The 25623-nt window shown below is 46.5% G+C and overlaps 1 protein-coding gene across 4 annotated transcripts in view; it reads right to left on the bottom strand.

Annotated features, from left to right (window-relative positions):
* Positions 1–25016, bottom strand: part of SREBF2 (sterol regulatory element binding transcription factor 2) — a 58632-nt gene extending 33616 nt beyond the window's left edge. The window contains exons 1-3 of one of the 4 annotated variants that reach the window (XM_023631222.2): positions 24653–24939; positions 521–607; positions 164–400 (exon numbers count right to left, since the gene is read on the bottom strand). In XM_023631222.2, the coding sequence (XP_023486990.1) occupies positions 164–400; positions 521–607; positions 24653–24740 (412 nt within the window). In that variant the 5' untranslated portion in view covers positions 24741–24939. Of the gene's footprint in view, positions 1–163; positions 608–14838; positions 15014–24652 lie in introns of all 4 variants that reach the window. The other 3 variants (XM_070253728.1, XM_070253729.1, XM_023631221.2) reach the window with 3 other exon arrangements.
* Between the last annotated feature and the right edge of the window lie 607 nt (positions 25017–25623).

Below are 25623 nucleotides of genomic sequence, written 5' to 3'. Positions count from 1 at the left end.
TTACTGCTAGTTACCAAAAACTCCCTTAGATGAGACCAAATTGATAGATTCTGTCATTCCCAAAGAGGACAGAACTATTTACAGTCTACCTCAGAAATGTCTGCAAATTGTCACATAAACTTTTGAACCAACCAGTCACTATCATATCTGACTTCTGAATCACCTTGAAAGCTGGTAGCTGCATTCTGGTATATCAAAGGCTGCTGGATGATCCTTGTCTGGGGAGCGGTGCTGAATGTCGGGGTGATCATTACTGTCTGCTGCTGCAGCTGAGCTTGAGGCTGGGGCTGGGGCTGGGGGCGGGGCTGAAGAACAGGAGTTGCCCTCGGCGGAGTGGGAACCGTGGGAACAGTAGTGGGGGGAACCTTGACCTGCAGGGCTGGAGTCTGGGGGGAGGCAGCTGAGGGAGAGAAGGAAGGTAATGGGACCTGGCTGAAGGACCGCTGCATCGAGGGGTCCCCAGCTCCGCCACCACTGCCACCGCTGCCCCCGCCACTGTTGCTGCTGCTGTTGCCACTACCACCACTGCCAGAGAAGGAGCTGCACAGCTGCTCTGAGAACAAGTCCGGGAATTCTCCCACTTGATTGCTGACAAACTGCAGCATCTCTGTGAACAAATGAAAAGGAGTCATTTTATTGCCATCCAAAAAATAAATTAACTTTCAAATTTGCTTAGAAACTGAGGCATGAAAATCCAATGGCTTTCCTAAGACTATATCAGAAATGGGTTAGCAAACCCTCATCTCCCTCTTGTATGGGGAATCACCTGGACCAAGATGACCAACCAAGGGATGACAGGACAGGACTTCATCAGTTGATGTTCTTTTTCCTCCTCATCCCACCTCCAGGCCCTTTCTCCCACTTTGCTGATTGTTTGTATCAGGCCTAATAGGAGCTACCTCTGTGCTAGGTGAGTGTTGCTTCTGGAGAGTACTGCTGGTCTCATTCTACAGTTGGGGACACTGGGGCAGAAAGTGGGTAGTCATTGTCCTAAGGCTTTAGAGCTCAGAGGACACCTTCAGTCTCAGCACTGCTCCCATGGCAGAACAGAACAGCTGCAAAGCTGTGCCAGACCCTAACTCTCCTTCACCCCAGGCAGCCTTCGCTCCTCACCACAGGCAGGCTCTGGCCTTCTCTCCAAGATGGGCATAGTCCTGGGCACTGTTGGTACCCTCAGGACTACACAAGGATGATGAAGTTGATGGCCCCTGACCCATGGATCTTTAGAGGTGGAATGGATGGAAAAACCATCCATAAAGTCCAGAACAGGGAAATAACTTGGCCAAGGTCACACAGCTCATCAGAGCACAGCCAGGATTAGAATCAGTTCTCCACCTCCCAGCTTTGTGTTCTGCTACTACACCACAGTGCACTCACTGCCAGAAGGTCACGGCAGAGCAACCCGGGCCCTGGACTCCATGCTTTAGAGGGCCCACTCTGACCCTCCTCTGGTTGTGTCCCTTCCCTTTGGGCACCGAGTCTGTGAGGCCAAGGGGATATCCACTTAGAGACCATGCCTCCCTTCTAGATCACGCTCCAAGTACCTGGGACCCCCAAATACCCGGCCCAAAGAGCCTCAAGCCTGCGTCCAGAGACTCTTCCCCTGTTCATCCTCCCAAAGATTTACCAAAACTCAACTTAACCCATGATGTAATGCCTTGACTCCTTCCTCCTCATAGGGCTGGTCCCCATGAGGAGTCTGGGGCCTGAGCTTCGTCCCAGGGGTTTTCAGATCTACAATTCTCCACACTGTCCACATTCCCTCCTCTTTCCTCTCCAATGCATTCCCAAGAAGCTACTGCTTGTTCCTGAACTGTGGCACCCTCCCTTCCAAACACTCAAGCCCACACGATGCTCTGATGTGGTCACCAAAACAAAAAAGCAAAAACACCATCTCCATTCATTCCCAAACCTCCACCAGCAAGTCCCTCCCAGGCCTCTAACAGTGTGTGTGTTGGGGGGCAGGGGGCGGGGGGGTCTGGGCTATGAAGAGCCTGATGTTAGGCAAGCAGAAAGCTACTGGGGGTTTCTAGTGTAACCTCCATACAGGATAACTGGAGTTTAGCAGTTCAGCACTGCAAGTGTCCAGTTAGTTCAACCTGCTGCCAAAACAGCATCTCAGAGGATTAAATGACAATGTAATAGTAGTATTTCCCAACACCTCAACACTCTGCTCTGACCCCACTCAACCTGTTGTATACAGGAGGAAGAATCGGGCAGATTGCCACAGATACTGTAAGTTGTACCAACCAATTCCAATTCCTGGTAGATGATTAAACTAAGAAATGTCCTCAAACTCAGCAAAAAATGTAAACAAAACACAATTTAGAGCTGACACGTTCCAAGTACAACTCAAGATTATGAAAAGCTTTAAGAAAATGATTAAGAGAAACCTAATAATTTGTTGAGCTTTTCTCATAAAATCCCAACTCTGGGGAATCAACAGAGAGGTCTGCTTTGTGAGCCAAAAGAATGTCACTCCCTGGCTGATTGTTTTAATCCATGGAAAGCTAAGGAGGGTAGAAAGCCAAAGAGGCCAGAGGCCTGGAAGACGGGCACAGGCTTTGGCACTAGGTGGGTCTCAAGGGGTCCCCCTAACCAGCTGTGTGAAGGTGGGCAAGTCACTTCTCTCTAACCGCGGTTTCCTCACCACCAAAGGCTGCCTTAAGGATATTCACTTGGCTTCTTGGTTGTGGGGATTAATACAATAATTTATGCAAGTGCCTGGTGAGGGGCAGACCCTTGTAAAGGTCCCTATCAGTGGTGCTTCGGGAGCACCTACTACACAGAGCACTTGGCTCCACTTCTCTCATCCTGGTCGAGAGCTCTTCAAGACCTTGGGGAAGACGTGGGCTGGTGTGGTGAAGTAACCTGCAGAGGTCACAAAGCAGGTTAAGAGTGTGTAGGCAGATGGGATAGGAATGTTTAAAGTAAAAAAAATCCTTTTCAACTCACACATGTCAAGCTCTACTGGAGCCATCTGCAGCCAGGCAGATGGGCACTGGGCTGAGTGGCGTAGAGGGGCCCATCAACACGGAGCACTCGAAGGCAGAAGTAATGGGAAGAGGCTCTTTGAGCCACTGCTCCAGCAGGGTGCACAGGGCCTCCCCGGGACCCCATCTGGTCTGTAGTGACAGAGAGGGGGAGGCCCCACCAACGGGAACGAGGCCTGGAGAAGGAGACACAGGAGGCCTACCCCAGGCGCAGTTTTGCTCTGTGAAACCGAGCTACACCCCAGGGGAGCATCCTAACGTCTCCTTGCTGTTCCCTGTTCCAGTCGTTCGTGTGCTGTGATTATACAGGCTCTCATTTCCACAGGGAGCCCAGAAACCGAGGAGAGGGAGGCCTGGGAGGAGGCACAGCTTTCATGAAGCTTTGAAAAGAAATTCCAGTGCCTGCATGATGAGCTGTGGCCCCCAGAGCTGGAGATGGGCAGGCCACCTTCAAGGCCTGCAAACCCACACTCACCTCGCAGAGGTGCTCCTGGCGGTCACCCTCCCCCACCCAAGCCACACTCTAGTTTTTTTAGCTGCTTCTTAAACTAAGGGTTAAGTTGCTTAATAAAGTAAGCTGGGTCCCAGGAAACTATATGTGGGTGTTGGTCTCTTTAAAATCACGTAACCAAAATTAGAGGCTCGGGCTGTCACTTGTGCATTGTAGCTCAACCAGGGCCTCATCCAAAGAGACCTCAAGTTCACATGTACTTTATGAAGCTTGTGACCTAGAGGTAACATAAATCACTTTGCCTAGCTCAGCCTAGTGGCATCAACCTGAGAATGAGGTAGCCTGAAATCTGGTTGGAGTAATTCTGGCCAGGAAGAAGGAATCTGTGCCCCAAATAGAGTAACAGTGTCTCCAAACTGTAGCCAGTCAGTCAGTCAGTCAGTCAGTCAACAATCCTGTAGTGGGCGTTTGTTACCTAGCCCTGTTAGGTGCTGGGAGAACTATTTTACAAAGGTCATTTACTCTTATATTTTGTATTTACTATGCACCTTGTGTTAGGCAATGTTTTAAAGTAATTTTCTTCTTTAAATCAGAAAAGTAACATATTCACTACAGAAAAATTTAGAAAAAAGGTAAATGAAAAAAATAAAAATCAAAAATCATCCAGCAATTCTACCTCCCTGAGACATGCACCGTCAGTGTCTTGATGTGTGTCCTTCCAGACTCCTTCTATACAAGGCTTGCTTGCACACACAAGCAATGCACACATATGCAAATGGTTTTACAAAAATGGGATTACACTGAAGATGCTATTTGGTACTCTGTTTCTTTTGCTTAATAAAACATGAAGAGTTCAGTGCCAGCCATTCTGGATGTAACGTTATCCTTTCTGAGAGCCCCACAGTACTGTATTGTATTGATGCACTAGAATTTAACCACTTAGTGATGATGGATGGGTGTTTTCAATTTTTCAGCACTAGTAACAACTCTTAGAAAAATCTTTTCCCACTTATTGGATTATTGTCTTAGGATAAATTTCTGGAAGTTGGATGGCTGGGTCAAAGGCCAGGTGCTTTGGAAAGGTTATAACAATCTATTACGCGCCTGCCAGCATTTCCACACATCTATTTCTGCCCATCAGATAGTGGGAAAAAACAATATCTAATTGTTTTGACTTGCATGAAAGAGTACTAATTAAGGCTGAATGTCTCCCCCAATTTTATTGGCCATTGTATTTCTTCCTTTGTAAACTGCCTGCTCTTGACCTTTGCCTATTTTTCTATTGAGCTATTTGTCTCTTTTTAATGATTTGAAAATGTTCATATATTATGGACATTTGTTCTTTCTTATATATTTGCAAATATATGCCCCACTTTGTTATTTCTCTTTTAATTTGTTCAGGAAAAAGAACAACATGGTGATTTAAGAGTTACCATGGGGGCCGGCCCTGTGGCCGAGTGGTTAAGTTCACATGCTCTGCTTCAGCAGCCCAGGGTTCGCTGGTTCGGATCCTGGGTGTGGACATGGCACTGTTCATCAGGCCATGCTGAGACGGCATCCCACATGCCACAACCAGAAGCTATTACTAGAGGCTTGGGGAGAAGAAGATGACAAAAGAGAGAAGAAAAAAAAAAGATTGGCAACATATCTTAGCTCAGATGCCAAGCTTTAAAAAAATAAAATAAAAAGAGTGACCATGTGCTAACCTTGTAACATGCGGCAAGTTTTACCTCTCTGAGCCACAGTTTTCTCATCTATAAAATGTGGCTAACAATTATACTGAACTCACAGGGTTGTTCAAGAGAATTCCCACAGAATCAACAGCATGGTGCGTGGCACTTAGTATTAGCCGGCACATGTTATTCAGTGTTTTTTTGACAGTCAGTTTTGCTTTGAGTCTTGTTTTGAAAATGCAAATTTGTTCCAATGCATTGGATATATTAGGAAACAATTTGAGCATAACATGAATTTTGTGTTTACTTATGCATGAGAGAAACACTAGAAAATGCTGAAATGAGCCACATAGGAATACACAAAGGGCACGTACACACACACCCCAAACATCTACCAGCTTCGCTGGGTTTCTGCATGTGTTATAAACCATTATCCATCCACATCTCGGGTCAGAACTTTCCATTCGACTTTAGGGAGCCCTCCTTCCATCACTTCACAATAACTCACAGGCTATAACCTTTCAATGTCCAATTCCACAAGCAAACCTCAGGTCTTTTTCAAGGTAAAGTACCATATTTATTGTGGTATTTATATATTTCTTAGGCACTTAACACCTGTAAAACTGTTTTATGAGGTTCTTATCTTTTTTTAAAAGTCTTTTTACTTATTTATTTTCTTTTTTCATCACCTCTGAGGTTTTTGAGAGTTGTGATCCTAATCCCATTTTCCCCATAAGCCCTGTGGTTTTTATTGCATGATTTTGCACAGTGCAGTGACTTTTAGGAATGCACACATTGCATTACAGCAGAACTGACTGTACACAAAGCTTAACATTGTGTAGTGGAATTACATGGTTTTGTGTTACACTTTAAAAGTCCCTAATCTCCAAGATAATAAGGATATTCACCTAAACTTTCTTCATTTACTTTTGTTGACTTATCTTCCAAATTAGAGCTGCCCAACAAACTTAAGAACACAGAAATAAGCACGGTGTGTGATGTGTGTAGGCCGCTGGGAATGAGATGGACCACAACTAGAGGGGGTGAGGGAGGTAACCACAAAATCTAACTCCCAACAAGTATCTTTGAGCAACAAGTGTCCTGCTTACAAGCTGATGATGCTAACTACCCTCCTAGGATGTTTTTTCTAATAATGAAAAAAATATTAAAATAATTTTTAAAAATCAAATGTAGACCAGTATCAAACATGAAGGTCAATAAGGAGATAACTTTTCATTTCTCCACCATTCTGCTATTTGTGACCTCTACTGCTTTCTCAGGACCTAAAATATCAATACCCCCATTCAAGTCACCCAGAGGAGCAGTTAAGGATCTGGGGCTGTCAACCACACCCTTCAACTCAGAAGCCCTGAAATGCAAGCAATAACATAAGAAGTGTAGGAAGAATTGTAACAGGCAAATTGGTGCCTAAAATCACTCCACTCAAACACCAGGCGGCACCTTCATTTGGTTAGCTCGAGCACAGGGACAGCCTCGTGTACTTCAAGGGGGTTCTGGGTCACCTTCCTGGGGAAAGGGAATCTGGAGGAGGTGCGGAATGACACAGGATGGCAAACTAGTGATGACTCAGGCATCCTCTATTTTAAGTTAGGCATCAGTGAGCTCCTGTTACTGGAAAAGAAACCACAAAGGAAATTTGGGTGGGGAGGTGGGAGTTCTCAAATGTTTGTGTCTCATAACATACACAAATGTGTCATGTATTCCCTTGCGTACATTAAATATTACATAAAACGTAAAAATCAGGAGAAAAAGAAAGCACAAAGAGAAGCCAAAGTCATTTTCAAATGGTCTTCTGGTCTGATCTGTCCCCACCTGCTCCGGGTGGGTGTCAGGGGCAGCCTCAGAAGGCCCCAGCTTGGCTGGCCAGTCCTGGCTTCTCTGGTCCAACACAGCAGGGGACCTGAGCCAGCTCTCAGAGTTTCAACCAGGACAGTGATCTTCAGCACCACCTTCAATTGCTCTTTCTTCTTTCCTCTGCTCTAAGTTCACTATGAATTTCTGGCAGGTCTCCTGTGGTATCACTGAGTTCTCCCTTTGCTCCACTTCCACACTCGGCCTTGATTTCAGCCACAGCCTCCTACCCAGTGACAATCATCTTCTCTGAGTATCTTGTTGGTCCAATAGTCTTTCAAATCAAATCAAATCAAATCAAATTCCTCTCTCTCTTTTTTTTTAAAGATTTTATTTTTCCTTTTTCTCCCCAAAGCATCCCCGGTACATAGTTGTATATTTTTAGTTGTGGGTCCTTCTAGTTGTGGCATGTGGGACGCCGCCTCAGCATGGCTTGATGAGCGGTGCCATGTCCGCGCCCAGGACCCGAACCGGCAAAACCCTGGGCCACCAAAGCAGAGCAAGCGAACCTCACCACTCGGCCATGGGGCCAGCCCTCCCAAATCAAATTTCTTAAACATGAGCTTCAAAGCCTCCTACCAATTGCTCCCTCCTACTCCAAGGGATTTCACTTCCCACTCAACTGAGCTCATCATCCACCCCAGAAAAACACCCACTCCCTTTTTGGCAAATGCCTTTGGAGGGTGGGGAAGCTTTCTCTGAATGCAATTGCCATGCCTCACCTTTTCTGCTTCTTACCACCTTCTTCCTTTCTGAATTTCACAATTCCATTTCAAAACACCTTAAAATTATCTTCACCAAGGACTCTTTTTCACCTCAGATCCAGCCATCTTTTAGCTCCTGAACCTGGATGACTTATTTGTTAAGAAAAATCACCCAAAACTTGAAAACAAGGCAAAAATACTACAGCACTGTCTAACCTGCCCACCTTAAGGTCATCTGATGCTCTATGGAAACAGAAATTTGTTTGACTTTCTATTTACTACTGATTAGGCCCACATTCTGTAAAGTCAGATGTTAACTTGTAAAAAATTGATAAGTTGCAGATGATTTCTGTCTGGTAAAAAAGATAATCTCAAAGGCTTTGTTTTTATTGCCCTGTAGGAATTAACTAGTTTTGCATCTAAATTTGCAATCTTATTCCTAAATTTGTTTTCCTGCTATGCAAGTATCAGTTTCTTGCACTCTCCTTGGATCCAGCTTTGTCATTCTGCTGGTTTTCGCATTAAAAATCTTAAAAAAAACCTTTGACATATGTTGATGATATATTAGTATGTTTTTAACTTTTTAAAAATTTTATTTTGCCACATTACACACAGTAAGTTATATTTTTAAATGCTTTTCTTGTATCTTGTGCTCCATAAGCTCATGAACAAAATCTTCCATTCCTCTGTACCTCTCCAAGCACTAAGGACTCTGATAGTTAAAAAACCTGGCATTACTTCACTGAAATGATTCCAAAGCAACTTTCATGCAATCTATAAAACTGGCAATCATGTTTTCCGAACCAAAACTGGAAGGGACACATCACCTCACAACGGGACAAGATATTTTTGACATTTAGATTATCCTGGAAAATCTGGACAAGTCTATGCAACTTCTGTAAAGCTTCCACTTTTGGTGAAGTAGGCATACAAATGCAAAAGGATTTAAGCGTGTTGAGCATCCACTGTGTGCTGACCCACAGAGATGGCAAAATACCCCTTGACCTCAAAGAATTAAGTAAAGTAACACAATACCATCTGTGGTGATTGTCATAGCAGACAAGGAGGACGCAGGGAATGTGATAAAATCCCTGACTCCAGCAGGAGAGCAGCTTCCTGAGGGAGCTGGATTGAAGGCTGATTGGGATGCAAGATGCCTTCTAGGCTCAGGGAATCTCATAAGCCAAAACTCAGAGGCAAAGAGCTGCATGGTGGGCCACTGAAGAGAACAGGTGACTGGCAGGGCACCAGGCTGGGCAGGTAGTCAGGGCCAAATTATGAAGGGTTCTGTAGCTCATGGGAGTGAACTTGGTCTTTCTCCTTATTAAAGAAAGAAAACCACAGCAAGTCATCCAACAATACCCTAGTAAGGGGAGCCCCTCCAGCTCAGCAGTTGCCCACTCTGGCTTGTACAGGGGGCCTGCTGGCCTGCCCAGAGGCCCATAATTTTATGAACTCATTAGGAATCATTCTGAGCAAAAACCAGGGCTAAATTTTGACCTGGGAGGAGAATATCAGAATAGCTGAAATTAAAACTCCAATGACTTCATTAGCTGATGAAGAGAACCTTCTGAAAATCGATTAAAGAAAAGTTCTGGTTGTGTATGAGGCTCTAAAAAATGATTAGCACCAGGAAACAGTCCACCTCTAGGACTGTGTGAAGGAAGTGTGGCAAAGAATCAGACTAATGGAGGAAAGCGGGATGCGAAAAAGCTAAACCAAGAACTAACTGGAAGGCCAAGCAGAATGGGAATTCCCAAATTTAAATTTGAAGAGAACTGGCTAAAGAAGAACTGGCTATAGAACCAGCAAGACCGGACCGTGAATCTAGAAATGTAATGGCTGTTCTGCCCTTGGAAAAATTCTAATGACTCTCCCTGAGACTCAGTTTCTTTACTTGTAAATAAGGGAATAATCCAGGTTCTGATGGGAAATATATTAATATATAGGAATATGTCCAACACATAATAAAATGTATTTGACTCTTTCATAGCTTTTTTTTTTTAACATAACAAATTTGAAAAGGGGAACATCTCCAGGTTAGAGTCCAGTTTAACCTTTGAATAAAAGCCAGTGGACAGGGCCGGCCCAGTGGCGTAGTGGTTAAGTTTGCATGCTCCTCTTTGGCAGCCCAGGGTTTATGGGCTCAGATCTTGGGCGCGGACCTACAGGGCCAATCTTCCTCACCAAAAACAAAAAAGAGAGAGAGAGAGAGCCAATGGTCATACTATTGATGTTTAAAAGCAAAAACAACTCAGTGACAAAGCTAATAAACTTTTCTAATTAGAAATCATATTTATATTTTACTTAAATGTAAAAAAGGTGGTTACGACTGAAATTAAATTCATTTCATATTGAGTCTATTGGGCAATGTAATTAGAGCTCCCACCAATCCCTACTTAGTATACTTTACATCAATCCTGAGACCAGTATTGTTATTCTACTTCACCACGAGTGGGAAAAAGAAGGTTCAAAGGAATTAAATAGCTTGCCCAAGCCCCTAACACAGGCTACTAAGGGACTGAGCCGAGATTTGAATTTAGATTTGTATTTAGGTTTGTCTGAGTTTCTCCTCTATGCACACCAATTTCCCCTATAAAACAAACACTTCTTGGATTTTACGTTTATGCTCATCACAACTTGGGAGAAAGATGCAAGACAGACCTGGGATAACGATAAGGTAAGGAGAATCTGGGGGTGTGTGTGGAGGGGGGCACTTATGTAATCCAAGGCATTCTTCCAATATTAAGTTCAACGCTAACAGAAGACTAATCTCAGGGTAAGCACCCATCTAACTGACTCGTCAGGGGAATAGGGGAGAGATATTGGCTGTGTGTATTTTGCAAATACAGCTTCCTATCCAAATTATTAAATTATTCTCCAAATGAGACCTTCTGCCCTGAGAAAATGCTCCTTTCTAGAACAGTCTCTGTCTCTTTTTAAAAATAAAGAACAGGGGCCGGCCCCGTGCCTGAGTGGTTAAGTTCACCCACTCTGCATCGGAGGCCCAGGGTTTCACCGGTTCGGATCCTGGGTGTGGACATGGCACAGCTCATCAAGCCATGCTGAGGCGGCATCCCACATGCCACAACTAGAAGGACCCACAACTAAAAATATACAACTATGTACTGGGGGGCTTTGGGGAGAAAAAGGAAAAAAAAATAAAATCTTTAAAAAAAATAAATAAATAAAATGAAATAAAAAATAAAAATAAAGAACAAATCAATAAAGACACATCCCTTAAGTCATGTATTCAACAAACTTTAACTTAGCCTACTGTGTGCCAGACACAAAATTAACCACCTTCAAGAGGCATAAGTTCTGGTGGAGAAACCCTGTGTAAACATCTGCCAGGGATGGGTGTTAAGCATTAGGGTGAAAAGAGGTGCAAACTGCAAGAGGAATCTGCTGGAATATGATGCATAAAAAGCTTTGTTGGGGCCAGCCCGGTGGCACTGCGGTTAAGTGCGCACGTTCCCCTTTGGCAGCCCGGGGTTCACCGGTTCAGATCCCAGGTGCGGACATGGCACTGCTTAGCAAGCCATGCTGTGGTAGGCGTCCCACATATAAAGTAGAGGAAGATGGGCATGGATATTAGCTCAGGGCCAGTCTTCCTCAGCAAAAAGAGGCGGACTGACAGCAGATGTTAGCTCAGGGCTAATATTCCTCAAAAAAAAAAAAAAGCTTTTGTTGTTGATTTTTACTACTATTTATCTCATGTCTGTGTGTGAGTACATGGTAAATTTATATGCAAAATGTAAACATGATTTTTATTGGAAAAGAACTTCGTTAGCACTGTCACCCAGCTGTTTTTGCTTTTAACATCTTGCTAGCACTTTCACACACTGTGTTATATAATCTTCAAATCACCCTGTGAAGTAGCTGTTTCAAGCGCTCATTTAGATGAGTTAATATTCGTATTATTAACAGTGCCTGGTGCATAATAAGTGCTTGAAAAGTGATGGTGGTGGTAGCTGTTAAACAGGAAGAAACAAGTCCAAGTCCAAAGACTCAGGCAGGCGGGTAAGCAAGTGGCAGACTGAGGTAGGAACCTCCTTCTCCCTCTTCCGAGCCTGGTGCTCTTTGCGGAAGCACCCTGCTCCAGGAGCGGTCCAACAACCACACTGGGGTGCTTCCTCTCTGGAGTCCCTCACTGTGGCTGGGCTCTAGAACACTGCAGTCAACAACCAAATGCCACACCAAAAGTTCCCACCTGTGCAAGAGCCTCACTCTGTGTCCCAGCCAGGGAAGCCGGGCCTCCAATCCTTACCTAACTCCAAATTAGAGGCATCAGATTGTTGGTACCCTACGTTTTAAAGGCTGCCCATCTTATTCCATTTATTTCTTTTAAATGAATGCCTACTCTTAGAAAGGGGTCCAGGCTAGACTCTGAGAACAACAATTAAGAAGAAAAAACTCAAGCCAATGAGCAGTAGTAATAATAAAAATAGTATAGGAATTGTTATTTACTGAGCTCTCACTGTATGTCAGCAACCGTGTTAAGCGCTTTGCACAGATTTCCTCATTTAATCTCCACAACACTTTGAGGTAGATGCCACTATCACCTCCACTTCACAGGCAAGAAAAATGAGGCACAGAGAAGTTAAGTAACTTGTCCAGCGTCCCAATCAGCAGCTGGTGGAGTGAGGATTTAAAGCCAAGCTCTCAGCCACCACACTGTACAGGCGTTTTGGTTCTATTATTGTACGGATGTCACCAAACAGAGCCTGGCAGCAGGCAGATGCTCAGTAAGTGCCTCATTCAAGAATGAGAAAACGCCCCAAGCTCAGGAAGGAAAGGTGTGTCATCCAGGTCTTCCTGTAATTCCCAGCTCTTCGTCTGCTCCCGCCCTGCACGGGACTGTTCTCTGTTTCACTCTCCTGGAACAAGAGACTGAAAGGTGAGCAAGACGCAGAGAGTGAGACTCCAAGGAACCGATCCTGCACTATCTTGTTCTGTAAGACGAGGGTCTCGTCTTTCACAATGCCCGGTGACCGGGTGTCAACAAAGTCTAGCACAAGCCACTTCGCCTGAATTGTCCTCCTCCTGGGGGCAGAGTCTCCATAGCAGGGGATCTCAACCTTTTTCAGTCCTTAAACCATTCAGGCAAAAATGAAAGACTCCAACGACCCATCATTCTATCCTTCCACTCACTACCACACCTCCAAATCTCTCTAAGACTAAAAACAAAATACTTGCAAAGCAGCTTATTAAATCACGCTACAAACATCCACCCAGCGCCTGCATATGCTGTGTACTATGGTGCTGGGAGCTGAAGGATCCTGAGTGCCTTGCGTGGGACTTGGCACAGAGCAAGGACTCCAGAGTGTTGGTTCCCTTCCCACCCCCCAATCTCACAGGGAAGACAGAGAAACCCAACTAACTCCATTGATGGTGAAAAGGGCAAGAACAGACAAGTGTCTCACAAAGAACAGGCTTTCAGAGAGTAGACCCTGGCAGGCAGTAAAAGCTGAGCCTGGAAGAACGAAGACAGCATTACCAGTTAGAGAGAGGGGTATTGAAGGCAAAGGAAACAGTCTGAGCAAAAACCACAGCACCAGGAAATGCCCGTAAGTTGCTGAAGTCGAGAGTGTGGAACAGAGTGGAGAGGTGGAGCTGCTTACAGTTAAGCTGTGAAAGGCCTTGATGACACCATACGGCACCAGGCTTTTATTTCAGAGGCAAGGAGAGGTACAGAAAACCTATGGGACATTCGCCGCTTTTGTTTTGTCTGTCCACCATCTGACCCTCTTCTCCATCAGCACCCTGATCTTCCTTTTGGAGAATTCCATTTGGAATTCCAATTTGGGCGGTCTTGGTGGACGTCAAGGCTTCCTGCCAGTTGGCTCTGATTAACGCATGTTCCCACCAGGAACGTGACTCTTGCAGGAATGACCCAAGAAAGCAGTGGACAAGGCAGAGATCACCCAGGAAAGCAGGGACAAGGCAGAGAGCACCATGGCGGAGGGGTCCTAACACAGTAGCCCCTAGGCTTTCCTCAGCTGCACTCTGCTGCTGAGCCTCCCTTGGTTCTGGCCCATTTCCCAAATCCGGCCCTCCAGTTTTTCTGGTCAGTTCGTGCACCAAACTTCTAATAAACTCCTTTTCTGTTCAAGCTAGCCAGAGGCAGTTTCTGCTGCTTATCACCAAGACTCCTGACCAATACAGAACACACTGAAGACGAGAGGGACTTGAGCAAAAGTGTTTGACAAAGATAACAACAGTTATCAAGACTATAGTCTGCAAATCACCACACACAGGAGCTCCAGTGCAGGGGTGAAGCCTGTCAAAAAGGGCTCTCTGCTCAGCTTGGAATGCGGCTCCTCTCTCCTTCCACCTCTTAACCCTTAAGACCTCAGCTTACAAGACACCTCTACTCTGCAAGAAGCCTTCTCTGATGCCACCTCTCCCCTAGTTAAGTGCCCCTCCTGGACGCCATCCCAGACCTTCCAGATTCAGATCTTTGGGGGTGTACCCTGGTGGGTTCTTAGGCACATTAAAGTTTGAGAACTTCTGTCCTGTCCTGTACTCTGGCCACAGTGAATCACACGTTCCTGGAACACGCCACAGTATTCCCAGCTTTGGTCCAACTCTGTCAAAATGAACACCCAGCCCCTTCTTCTAAAGCTTGTTCACTCATCCTTCACAACTCAGTTCAAATGCCGAAGTCCCTGGGAAGATTCTCCTAATTGTCTTCCTTACTGCTCCCAAAACTTGGAGTTTGTCCCTCTGTTATGGCCTCTGTTGCATTTTGTTTCATATTATGACTGGTCACTTAGTTGTCAGCTCCTTGAGAGTTGAGACTGATTCATTCATCTGTAAAACCCCAAAGAGTTTATGGCACTGTGCTGGGAATAGAGTGGATACTCATTCATGCTGAACTGGATGGAACAAACTTTAAAAATTAAATTAAAAATTTAAAAAACAACTTCTTGGGGCCGGCCCAGTGGTGTAGTGGTTAAGTGCGCACATTCCGCTTCGGTGGCCCAGGGTTCGTGGGTTCGGATCCCAGGTGCAGACATGGTACCAGGTGGCAAGCCATGCTGTGGTAGATGTCCCACATATAAAGTAAAGGAAGACGGGCATGGATGTTAGCTCAGGGCTAATCCTCCTCAAAAACAAAACAGAACAAAACAACTTCTCACCAGAGCAGGGGCTCCTAGACAGGCTTCCTGAGTCAGGGTATCTCGTACCTCATTCCCACAGGGCAGGGAAGAGTCTGGGATCCCATGTCAGAGGCCCAAGTTTAACTCCTGACTCCATTCCATCCGCATGGGAAACCTCGGGCAAAACATTTTCTCTCTGTCTCAGTGTCTTTATCTGCAAAATGGGAATAAAAATGAAGCTTCTACTTCACAGCACTATTAGGAAGACAAATATATCAGCAGGACTTTCGTAAAATGGAAGGCCTCATAGGAATGTTCACACAGGAAGAAGCCTTAGTTCCCCTTGCTGCTGTGGGGTGGGGAGGGCTTGAGCTGAGTAGACACCAGTTTAACAAGGCAGTTCCACATCTGGTTCAGCAGCCAGAATTTCATCACTGTTCTAAACCAGACTCTGAATTCAACAGACCAGTTCCACAAAGCTAGATTATAAGAGACATTTAGACACATATTCATCAGCAATTCCAAAGGCCTGAGAGATGCAGAAAGAGTTCTGTTTTCCAGTTTCCAAGCCCTTCAATGATTTAGGATTAGTTTCTAAACAGAGGTTCCCCAGAGAGCCTTACCATGAGGCCCAGGCTCTAGGATCCTGCTACTTTTTAAAAAATTCCATCATGTCAACAAAGTTTAACCCTTGAATCTTGTGGCTAGAAATGGAACACTTTACCCTGCACTCTGTGACTACTCCTCTGTGTCCTGCCCACCACACCTATAAAAGCTCTTTCAAAGGAAAAAATAAACATTCTAAAACTGTATTCTAAAAAAAGGCTCCTTGGCCTTAAGAGTCAACTTGCAAACTGAAGTTCCTCATTCAGTCTCAGAATCAAAAGAGAATGTTAGTTCCTGTCCTCTTCCTTGTATGTGCTTTAGCATACTTAATTCTTGCAGCACCTGTGATGTAGAAATCCCCATCACCACCTTACAGCGGAAGCTCAGAGAAGTGCTGCAGAACCAAGGGGAAGTCACTTTAAGTGCCCAGCAGAGCAGACCCTTCATGATAAACACACGTTGACTGAATGTGCACCTGAGCAGAAGACCCCTGGGTTCTCTCTAGCTTCAGCCCACCATACCACCTTGTGTTCACAACTTAGCAGCCTGCTCATATCAAACAGGGATGTGCCAGGGAGTAGAGGAAAAGTACATGGGTTTTGGGGTTGGGCCATTCTCCCACTTACTAGTTGTGTGATCTGGGCCTCTTCATACCTTGGAACTGGAGAAAGCATTAAAAGCAAAAATGTACATGAGACAACATAGGCGAACGGTTGTTCACACTGTCTGAGGGCAGGGACCTTGCTTACCCTGCCAGCGCTGCACCCAGAGCCCAGCACAAAATAGGCCCCAGGTAAAGGTCTCCACTGCAGGTCTGACCAGACAGTGTTGGGCATGTAGTGGGTGCTGCCCACACAGTAATTTCAAAACCTGGTGAACACAGGTTTTTTGGAGACAGTCAATAACTAATAAAGACCAAGATGAGTCACGTTCACCCAGAGAACATCGATGCCCCTCAGAATAAATGACAATACACCTGTGGAGGATCAAGATGAAACGGCCCCTATTCACTATCAAATATATGCATGTAAGAAGAATTAAACACAACAGAAAAGAGCTATCACAAGTTGAGATCTAGCTCTGCCCAAGAAATAATTACAGAAAGGTCACCCAAGTAGCTCAGAAAAACTTGATTGGCTTTAAAAAGTTCAAAGGAAAGTATTATGAGAAATGAGCCTATTCATGACAAAAGGGCATTTCCTAATATTCTGTAGATTTTGGTGAAAAGTGGTCTTAAGAGAAATATAGTGAAAGGAAGCAACTTTCAGAACACCATTTATAGCGATGGAAAGCCCCAAGAATTTTTATGTAAGGATGCACTGAAATTTCAGGACAGCAAGGACTGCCACCTCGAAACTGCATGAAAGAGAATGCAGACAGAACAGAGTCCCAGTGAAACAATGTAAAACGAGAAAACATTTTTCAAGTCTCCCAAAGCAGAGGGCTGAAAATAAGAAACTGCCGTATCTTAAGGAGCAATTTTAAAAGTAAAGAGAGTGAGCAAACCAGATAAAGGACCATTCCAAAAAACCACAAGTGGCAAAAGTGCAAGACAACTGCAACCACTAGGGTCCTGGGTAAGCAGAGGGACATATGAGGCATGGGACAAGATGGCTCAGAAAGTTGGTTGCTACCCACTGACTGTCCAGTGGTTGCGAGTACAGAAAAGTCAAGTGAGGACCGGGAGGCCAGGACAGAGGGGTACTGTATGTGTGCATTGTCGAGGGGCTGGAGTGGCGTCAGCTCTCAACTGGCCTACATGTGGCAAAGGGGCAGAATAAAAGGCCTAGAGTTCTGGACTCTGGCTGGAAGCTGAGGGAAACAGGCCCTCTCCTACACTGGTGGGGTATAAACTAGTACACCCACTGTGGAGAGCAGTCTGACAGGATCTCTCAAAACCACAAATGCACAAAGAGCCAGAGAGAGTGTTAGTTCCGCCCCTTCCTTTTATGTTTTATTTCACTGGATTCTTGCAGCATCCATGGTGTGGATATCACCATCCCCACGTCGACCCAGCAATCCCACTTCTGGTCATTTTTCCTGCACCTGTACCTGTACCTGTGCGAAATGAAGAATTGACAAAGCTATTCAACACAGCATTGTTTTTAATGGTAGGACTGGAAACATCCTCAAATGTCCACTAAAAAGGGACTGGATGAATGAATTATAGCACATCTACACAATGGAAAACCACGCAACAGTGAAAACGACTGGAAAGATCTCTAAGATATATTGTTAAGTGAAAAAAAGGGCAAGGTGCAGAGAAACAAAGCTTACAGCAGGCTACCTATTTGTGAAAAAATAAAAAGAGGAGCAAAACTGAAAATCCATACTTATTATTTGCTTGTATCTGCATTAAGTAAGTTCTGAAGGAGGTGAAAGAAACTAAAAAATTAATTACTTGTGAGGAGGTGGGGGTTGCGGGCCCTAAGCAGATGGTGAACAGGACTGGGAGCAAGCCTTTTCACAGGACTCTTAAATACTTTTAATTTTGCCATATGAATGCATTACCTTCTTGAAAAAAATAAAAATATTTTCCAAGTAGTAAGTCCCAATCACCACAGTAATCTATAGCACGGGAAAAGTTTTAAAAATGAAAGGGCTACAACTGGCAGTGTGTAAGAGCTGTAACACAGCTCTTGCCTTGAAGAGTCCTCTTTGGGAAAGACACACTAATGAACCAACTACTCATTGCTCATAGGTGTTCCGAGTGACAGTCCTTATATTAATGAAAAACCACAAATGATGCAAATGTTCCACAGGGACACGGATATGCCAGAGTTTGCCTATTCAGATGGATTGTATTGCATTATATGGCTATTATCCCTCAACTAATTCAGCATTTAGCAACCTGTAAGTGAAAATGCTGCAGCAATTTGTATGTACATTGATAAAGTTCAGGCCAGAATTCAGAGAGATATAGACACCTTAATATTCAGGAAGTGTTATTTGAATAAAGTTGCTTAAGAATTTCCTTTTTTAATTACAAAATTGAGGAGAAAAAAGATCTAGTGGAGACAGAAGAAAAATATATTTTTTTTAAAATGCCAAGACACGAGCTGAGTACTCATACTCATTCTCAAATGACATGTCATTCTCAAATGACAGAAAAGACTGCTCAGTGAGAGGTAGGCAGCACCCAAGAGTATTAGGCCAAAGGCCTGGGTGTGAATGTGAACGATGTTTCTCAAGGGCGAGGCCAAACAGACCCAGGAAGAAGGAGAAACCCAAACAGACCAGTTCAGTGGTCTGAGCAGAAAAACGTGTCCCAGGAAATGGAACTAGATGATAGATGAGTTCAGGAGCTAAAACTGGGTGGAAAATAAATAAGCTGTGAGCAACAGCAGCTCTTTCAACCCAAACATTAGCAACAGTGATATATATTCAAGTGTCAAAACAAAGCTAATGTCTTGAAAAAGGTATACACAGGGATAAAAAGCAGATCTGTGCTTCACCTCACCAAGCAGTTTTTCCAAAGTATGACTCACTGGAGAAATGTGAAGTTGGTTTCCACTCCTTCTCCTCACCTCCAGCTCCCAGTGGTGTGCTGGCCACACCCTCCCAACACTCACCCCTGTCTCACCAGGCAGGCCACTCCAAACTTCCCAGTGATGTGGACACCCAGACTGGGGGCCCACCCAACACCCTGAACTTGAAGTGCTTTCCTTTCCTCATTAGACACACCTTTGCAGAGAGCCTCTTCAGGGCCAGGTAGTCAGGGGACTCTGCCAAAGATGGAACTGACTGTCTGCAGGGAAAAGGCAGCAGAGGCCCAAAACAGTACCACCAAAAGTCTCAGCAACTGGAAGTTCCTCTGGGTGTAAGGTGGGCTGCCGGCAGGAGGACTGCATGAATGCAGGTATCTGACAGAGTGAGCCTTCCAGAGCCCACCAAGTAGGGAGAGAGACTGACAGCTCAGTCACAGCAGTGTACACCGTCACGGAATTCAGAACACCAAGGATAAGACACGATCCTACAAGCTTCCAGGGGAGAAAACAGGTCACACGCAAAGGATCAGGAATCAAAATGGTATCAAATTTCTCAACTACTAGAAGCTAGAAGACAACTAGGCAATGCCTTCAAAATTCTGATAAAAAATTATGTCCAACCTAAAATTCTAAACTCATCCAAACTGCCAAACTGGAATGACGTTAGAATAAAGATGTTTTTAGACAAGCAAAGCCCCTCAAAATTTACCTCCAATGTACTCTTTCTCAGGTAGCTTACTGGAAGATGTGCTTTATCAAACTAGGGAGTGAAAAAACCCAGAACGAGGAAACGGGCATCAGCATCGCTCCGGGGGATGATTAAGGGCAGTCCCAGGATAAGTGCAGGGAAGCAGAGCTGGACAACCATCACATGGGGCAAAAAGAGGGAGGGTTTCAGGAGACACATTAAAAAGGGGGATAAAGGAACTGACCACCATATTGAGAGCTTATGTCACAAGATTTAGGGCTGAACTGTTAGTCATGGGAACATGGAAAGTAAGCAAGCAAATAAATGGGGCTATTATAAGTCCTAGGAGAATACAAACAGCCACAAAAAATATAGAGGATCTACCAAGAGACATGAAAACATATGTCTACACAAAAACTTGTACGCGAATGTTCACAGCAGCTTCATTCTTAATATAGCCAAAAAGTGTAAACAACCTAAACGTCTATCAACTAATGAATGGATAAACAAAACACTACACTGCAACATGGATGAACCTCAACCTTCCTTCTAAATGAAGGAAGCCACATGTTGTATGATTCCATTTATATGAGTAGGCAAATCCATAAAGACAGAAAGTAAATTAGCTCAATGAAAAGTTTCTTCAACCTTCTCCAAAGAGAACAGCTGCCTCTATTTGCCCATCACCCACTCCCTCCCAACTCCTTTCTGGTTTATCTAGTCTTGGACTCCTTCATCTGACTGCTGTGTCAAAGGGCAAGCTCCTAAGCGCCAAATCCCACGACTCGTTTCACGGCCTTGTCATCCTGGCTGTCCCCTGCAGTACTGTCTCCATCATCCCTCCACTAACCGCTCCTCAGAAAGCTCACCTCCTCTTAGTTTACTGTTCTACCCTCGCCTGCTCTTCCCTCCAGGCTCTGTCTTCTCCTCTCTCCTCGACTTCTCAACAGTGACTACTCCTCAATCTCCATGCCCAGTTTTGACCTTCCCCTGAGTATCTGCCTCACATTTCCTACTGGAGGGACCTCCCCTACCCCAGCACCTCAATTTCAGCCCACTTAAGACACATTTTCATAATCTCCCCAGACCAGCTCTTCTTGCTGGCTTCTGAACTTTCCCAATGTCCCAGGATCAAAGCCTTGATGGGATCTTAGAATTCCACCTCCGCTCTGCCCTCAGGGCCAAGTCTTCACTGATGCCATTCTTGTCGCACCCATCATCTTGCACAACAGCCACTTCCTACCCAAATCCCATCATTCTTAGTATCGTTGTCTCACACTCATATAGCTGCAGGTCCCCCCTAATTGGTCTCCAGCCTCCAATCTTCCTTGCCCATCACCACAGTAGAATTTTCTTAGAACCCATGCTTAATGTGTCATCACTCTACTTGAAAATCCTCAGCAGTTCCCCGCCTACATTCCACAAAACATGTGTCTGGTATGAAGACTCTCCATGATTTCACTCCAACTCACCTTTCAGACCTTATCTTCTACCGTTTGCTTACACACACCACAGACGACAAGAAATCACTAGTCCTTATTTATTTCTAAGGCAGCTTGATCCTTCTTCTTCCACATGCTTGTCATGCTGCTTCTGCCACCCATTCTTTTGGGACCAGCAAAAAGGTCACCTCCATGACTGTGCCTTTCCTGATCCCAGAGAAGAAGATCCCACCTCTCTGCCCTTCCAGAAGACCAGGCTTATCACAGTGCATGAGGCCCTCTCTCATAATACAGATATCTACCACAAAAGGCGTGCTCTAGCGATTCTATCATAAGAGACCTGGGGGTCTGGGACAACAGAGCATTCTGCAGTGGAACAAGGCCCTGGAGATCAACTACACAGGATTTGTTGGGCCTACAGTTTGTTTCTTAAAAAATAAAACAAAACTTGAGCCAACATTTAAAAATCTGGATATTTCACATGAAAAGCTAGACCTGGACATCTCTCGAGAGAGAGGGTAACCCCTCTTCCAAGAGCCCTCCCTTGCCTACCCAGTCTACATTAGGCTACCCCAATCACTCTCTAGAACAAGGACCCATTTAATTTTCTTCACGGTGCCCTGCCAAAAGCGTTTGTTTATGTTATTTGTTCAGCTTGTGTTTCCTCCAAGAACTTAAGTTAAGAGACCTTGTCTGTCTTGTTCAAAGCTATCCTCTGCACTTTGTCCATCATGTACTTAGAAGCCACTCAAGAGATGTGCTGAATGAGCGAATGGATACTGCCTCCTTGGGCCCATACCCTCGAAGGGCACTAATGGACTGCAGCAGGGCAGATGTTGCCAAATGAAGGATTCTGGCCCACCCAGATCTCCTAGAGGTAGGCACGAGCTCTCCAGGTTGCAAGTACCCCTTCTCCCCCACCACAAACATACAAAGGAAGTATATGTATTCGTACCCAGACTCCCTTCTTCCTCACCTGACTTGCTCCTAAAAGCACATTGGCTAGCCACTCCTGATCTAACCCAACCCCAGGGGCTGTGTCTAACACAACTTAAAATCCTGCCCAGCCTGCTGGATTCCATGTGCATTCTACAAATATTTAGTTCTAGGTGTGAAAAATACAGCACGAACAAAACGAAGCCCCTGGCCGTCATGGACCTGACCTTCTAGAGGAACGGATGCATAAGTATTCAGATATTTGTATCTGCAGACTACTGGCCTTTAGCTTGCCCAACCCTTCTTATCCTTCAAGGCCTAGGTCAAGGGCCACCTCCTTGGTGTGGCCTTCCTGGTAAGGCAGACTTTACCGAGCTCCCTTGATGCTGACTTTCACTTACTGCTCTACACAACTGTGAGCTGTTCTACACTTGGCACTACAGTTTTACTGTTATTCATCTCAAGCTCCATGATGCCATAAAATTCTATCTTTTCTTTCTTTTTTCTTTTGAGGAAGATTAGCCCTGAGCGAACTACTGCCAGTCCTCCTCTTTTTTGCTGAGAAAGCCTGGCCCTGAGCTAATATCTGTGCCCATCTTCCTCTACTTTCTATGTGGGACGTCTGCTACAGCATGGCGTGCCAAGCGGTGCCATGTCCGCACCCGGGATCCGAACCTGCGAACCCCGGGCCGCCGAGAAGGGGAACGTGCAAACTTAACCGCTGCGCCACCAGGCCGGCCCCAATTCTATCTTTTCTATCTTCCATGTTCCCTACAGCTCAGAAACTACAGCTGGCACTTGAATACCTGTTGACCAATTGAAGACAGGGAGCCACTTTTTCCCAAATCTGATATGGGGGCCTGTGAAGCCACTGAACCACTGTGGTAGTTTCCAGAACATACATTTTACTCAAAAATCTATGGGATAAAGTTAACACTTAACCAGTAGATAATTTAACATATTACGAATTAGAACAAATATGGATAGATTACGGAACGGGAGTGCAAAATGCACATGAATTTCTTAGTGTGAGCTGGCTGGTAGGCAGCTTTGGACATACTTCTTACTGGCTGTATAACTTTGGGTAAGTTAACGAAGTGCCTTGGGCCTCAGTTTCAGGATCTATGAGAGAGGAGGAGAGTAGTATAATATATTGGTCTCTACCCAATGAGACTGTTGTTAAAGATTGAGAACAGAATGTGTACAAGTGCTTAACACAGTGCCTGGCACATAAGTGCTCAAAACATGTCAGCTGCCCTTGTTGAGTTCCACGGACCTCCCTGCCCCATTCATTAACACATCTCTGTATTTAGGGGCACCTAGTGGGAAAGTCTTCAATTAAGGGTCTTACCACACTACTGGGATGACCAAAAATGGAAAGCAAGGACAGGCCAAGGGATGAAACATTACAGGAGCAAAATGGGAAAAGAGGATCCTTTTCAATTAGCTGCTGCCACTTATCTCTTCCCCTAGAAGAGAATCTGCTGCTGCCTTGGCTTCTTCATCTGTACAATGGGATGCAGCCATCACAGCTGCCTGCGAGGCTGTAGTGAGATCCTAGACATAGAGCACTGTGTAAACTCAACAGCACAATGCACCTGAGTTACTGCTTAACAGCATGGGTTCTGGACAACCTAAGGTGAGTGACCTTAGACAAGTTAACACCTCCCAGCCTCAGTCTCCTGTAAAATAGGAGCAATTAGAATATGTATCCCGGGGAATTATAGTGAGGAATAAGTGAAATAGTATAGAGTATTTGGGGCCTAGAACATCAGAAGAGCCCAACTATTTAGAGTTATTATTATGATTACTAACCTATTCATTGGACTCCTCACCCCCAGGGGTCAAGTGAAAGCCTGATGTAGCGACACCAACACTAGCCCAGGAACTGGGCTCTGTAACCAGCTGGGTGACCTTGGGCAAGTCGCTGCCCCTCTCCAAACTTTGGGTTTCCGTGACCACAAAATGAGAGCATTGGAAGAGAGGATCCCTGAACTCCTACCAGCTCTTCCACTCTGATGTTAAGGTCGCCGGAACAAAGGCCACCCGCTCCCCAGCCTGGCCCCGAGGAGCCACAACACAAAATCGCTGCTGCTCAACTCCCTGTGTAGTGCCACAGGAGGAGCGCCCAGGTCTCCATCCCGGAGAAACGTGTCCACATTCCGCCGCCACCCCTCGCTTCACCAGCAACTTGCTTCTGCAGCCCCTCGCTGCCCAAAGTTTCCCCAAGCACCAGGAGACCCGGCCATAGCTCAACCGCGGGAAGACCAGGGGTGGGAGCGCGGAGCCCGAGGGCTGGGTCCCAGGAATCCCAAAGCTGCCCCGCGGCCAGGCGGGAAGTGACAGGTGCGACACGGGACCGCGGGCGACGCGTGTAGGCGCGCGGGGGAGGCCGCCTCCGCTGGGCCCCCGCGACGCCTCCGGCTCCGCGCTCCGGCCCCACGACTCGCTCCGCTTTCGGACACGAGGCGCCTGGAGCGGATCCCACGGCCTGCGGAGCGGCCGGGCGAGGGCTCAAACCCGCAGCGCGGGGACGGGGACGGGTAGGGCACCGCCGGGGCGACCGCGTGTGCCGGTTCTTCCCGCGCGAGCCGGGGCGGCCGGGGGGTGGGCGCACGCGCACCCGCGCGCGCCGCCGTAACCCCTTCCTACCCGCGCGCCCCCGCACTCCCACCCACCCAGCCGCCCCTCACCGTCAATGTCCCCCAGGGTCAGCTCGTCACCCAGCTCCGTGAGCGTTTCCATGGTCTCCAGACCGCCCAGTTCGCCGCTCTCGTCCATCGCCCAGCTCGGCGCGGAGGCCCCCCTGCCGTCCCGCTCAAGGAGACGTGGGGGCGGTGCTGCCGCCACCGCCCATGACACCCGACAGCTCCTGCCCGGTACCGCCTCACCGGCTGGTGCCAGCCGCCGCCATGTTTGCGCCGCGCGGGAGGGGCGGGGCGGGATTCCCCCGCCCCCACCCGCGCCCTCGGCGGCCCCGCCCCCAGGCCGCGCGCCCCCTTGTTTGTTGTCAATGGGACCAGGCTCGTCGAGGCCAATCGGCGCGCGAAGTGGCGCGTGGGGTGATGGCGCGTCATCGATCAGCAGCTCAGATTTGCATAGCGAAGTCCCTCCCCTCGCGGCCTCGTAGCGGCGGCGACAAGAGCCCTCCGGATCCTCAGCCCAACCTCCTTCTCCTGGTTTAAAGGAGCCGCTCCCTTTTCCGTTACGTCTGCTCCGCAAGCTACTCCATCCACCGGCCGGGGGTTGCAGGGTTAATAGGCTCCACCCCCGCCCACTGGCCGCCTCCGGAGCAAGTTGTAAGCACATTACATCATCTTCCCAGCTGCGCCCCCGCCTGCCCGCCTGGGAGAGCCGGCAGAATCAAATCTGCTCCCCCAATACTGGGGCCCGGAGGAGTCGCCTTCCTCCCAAGCCTCTTACAAAGGCGGAAACAGAGGCCCGGCGTGGACCGCGAACTGCCCAAGTGCAGAGCGCATTTTACAACCTCCGCGCCTTTGCACCTGCCGCGACCACGCTCTTGCTCCAAAGGTTCTCACCCCGGAGCCTCAAAACCGCCTGCAGACTTTTAAAATGATGCCAGTGCCCGGGCCACCGCAAGCCTCCTGAGGTGGGGCCCGGGCATGAGCGTTTTGACAAAGTTCCGCAGGGATTCTGACGCGCA

This window comes from Equus caballus, chromosome 28 (genome assembly GCF_041296265.1).
Source record: "Equus caballus isolate H_3958 breed thoroughbred chromosome 28, TB-T2T, whole genome shotgun sequence".
NCBI classification, from domain to species: Eukaryota; Metazoa; Chordata; class Mammalia; order Perissodactyla; family Equidae; genus Equus; species Equus caballus.
This window is presented reverse-complemented; position numbering and strand designations above follow the sequence as displayed.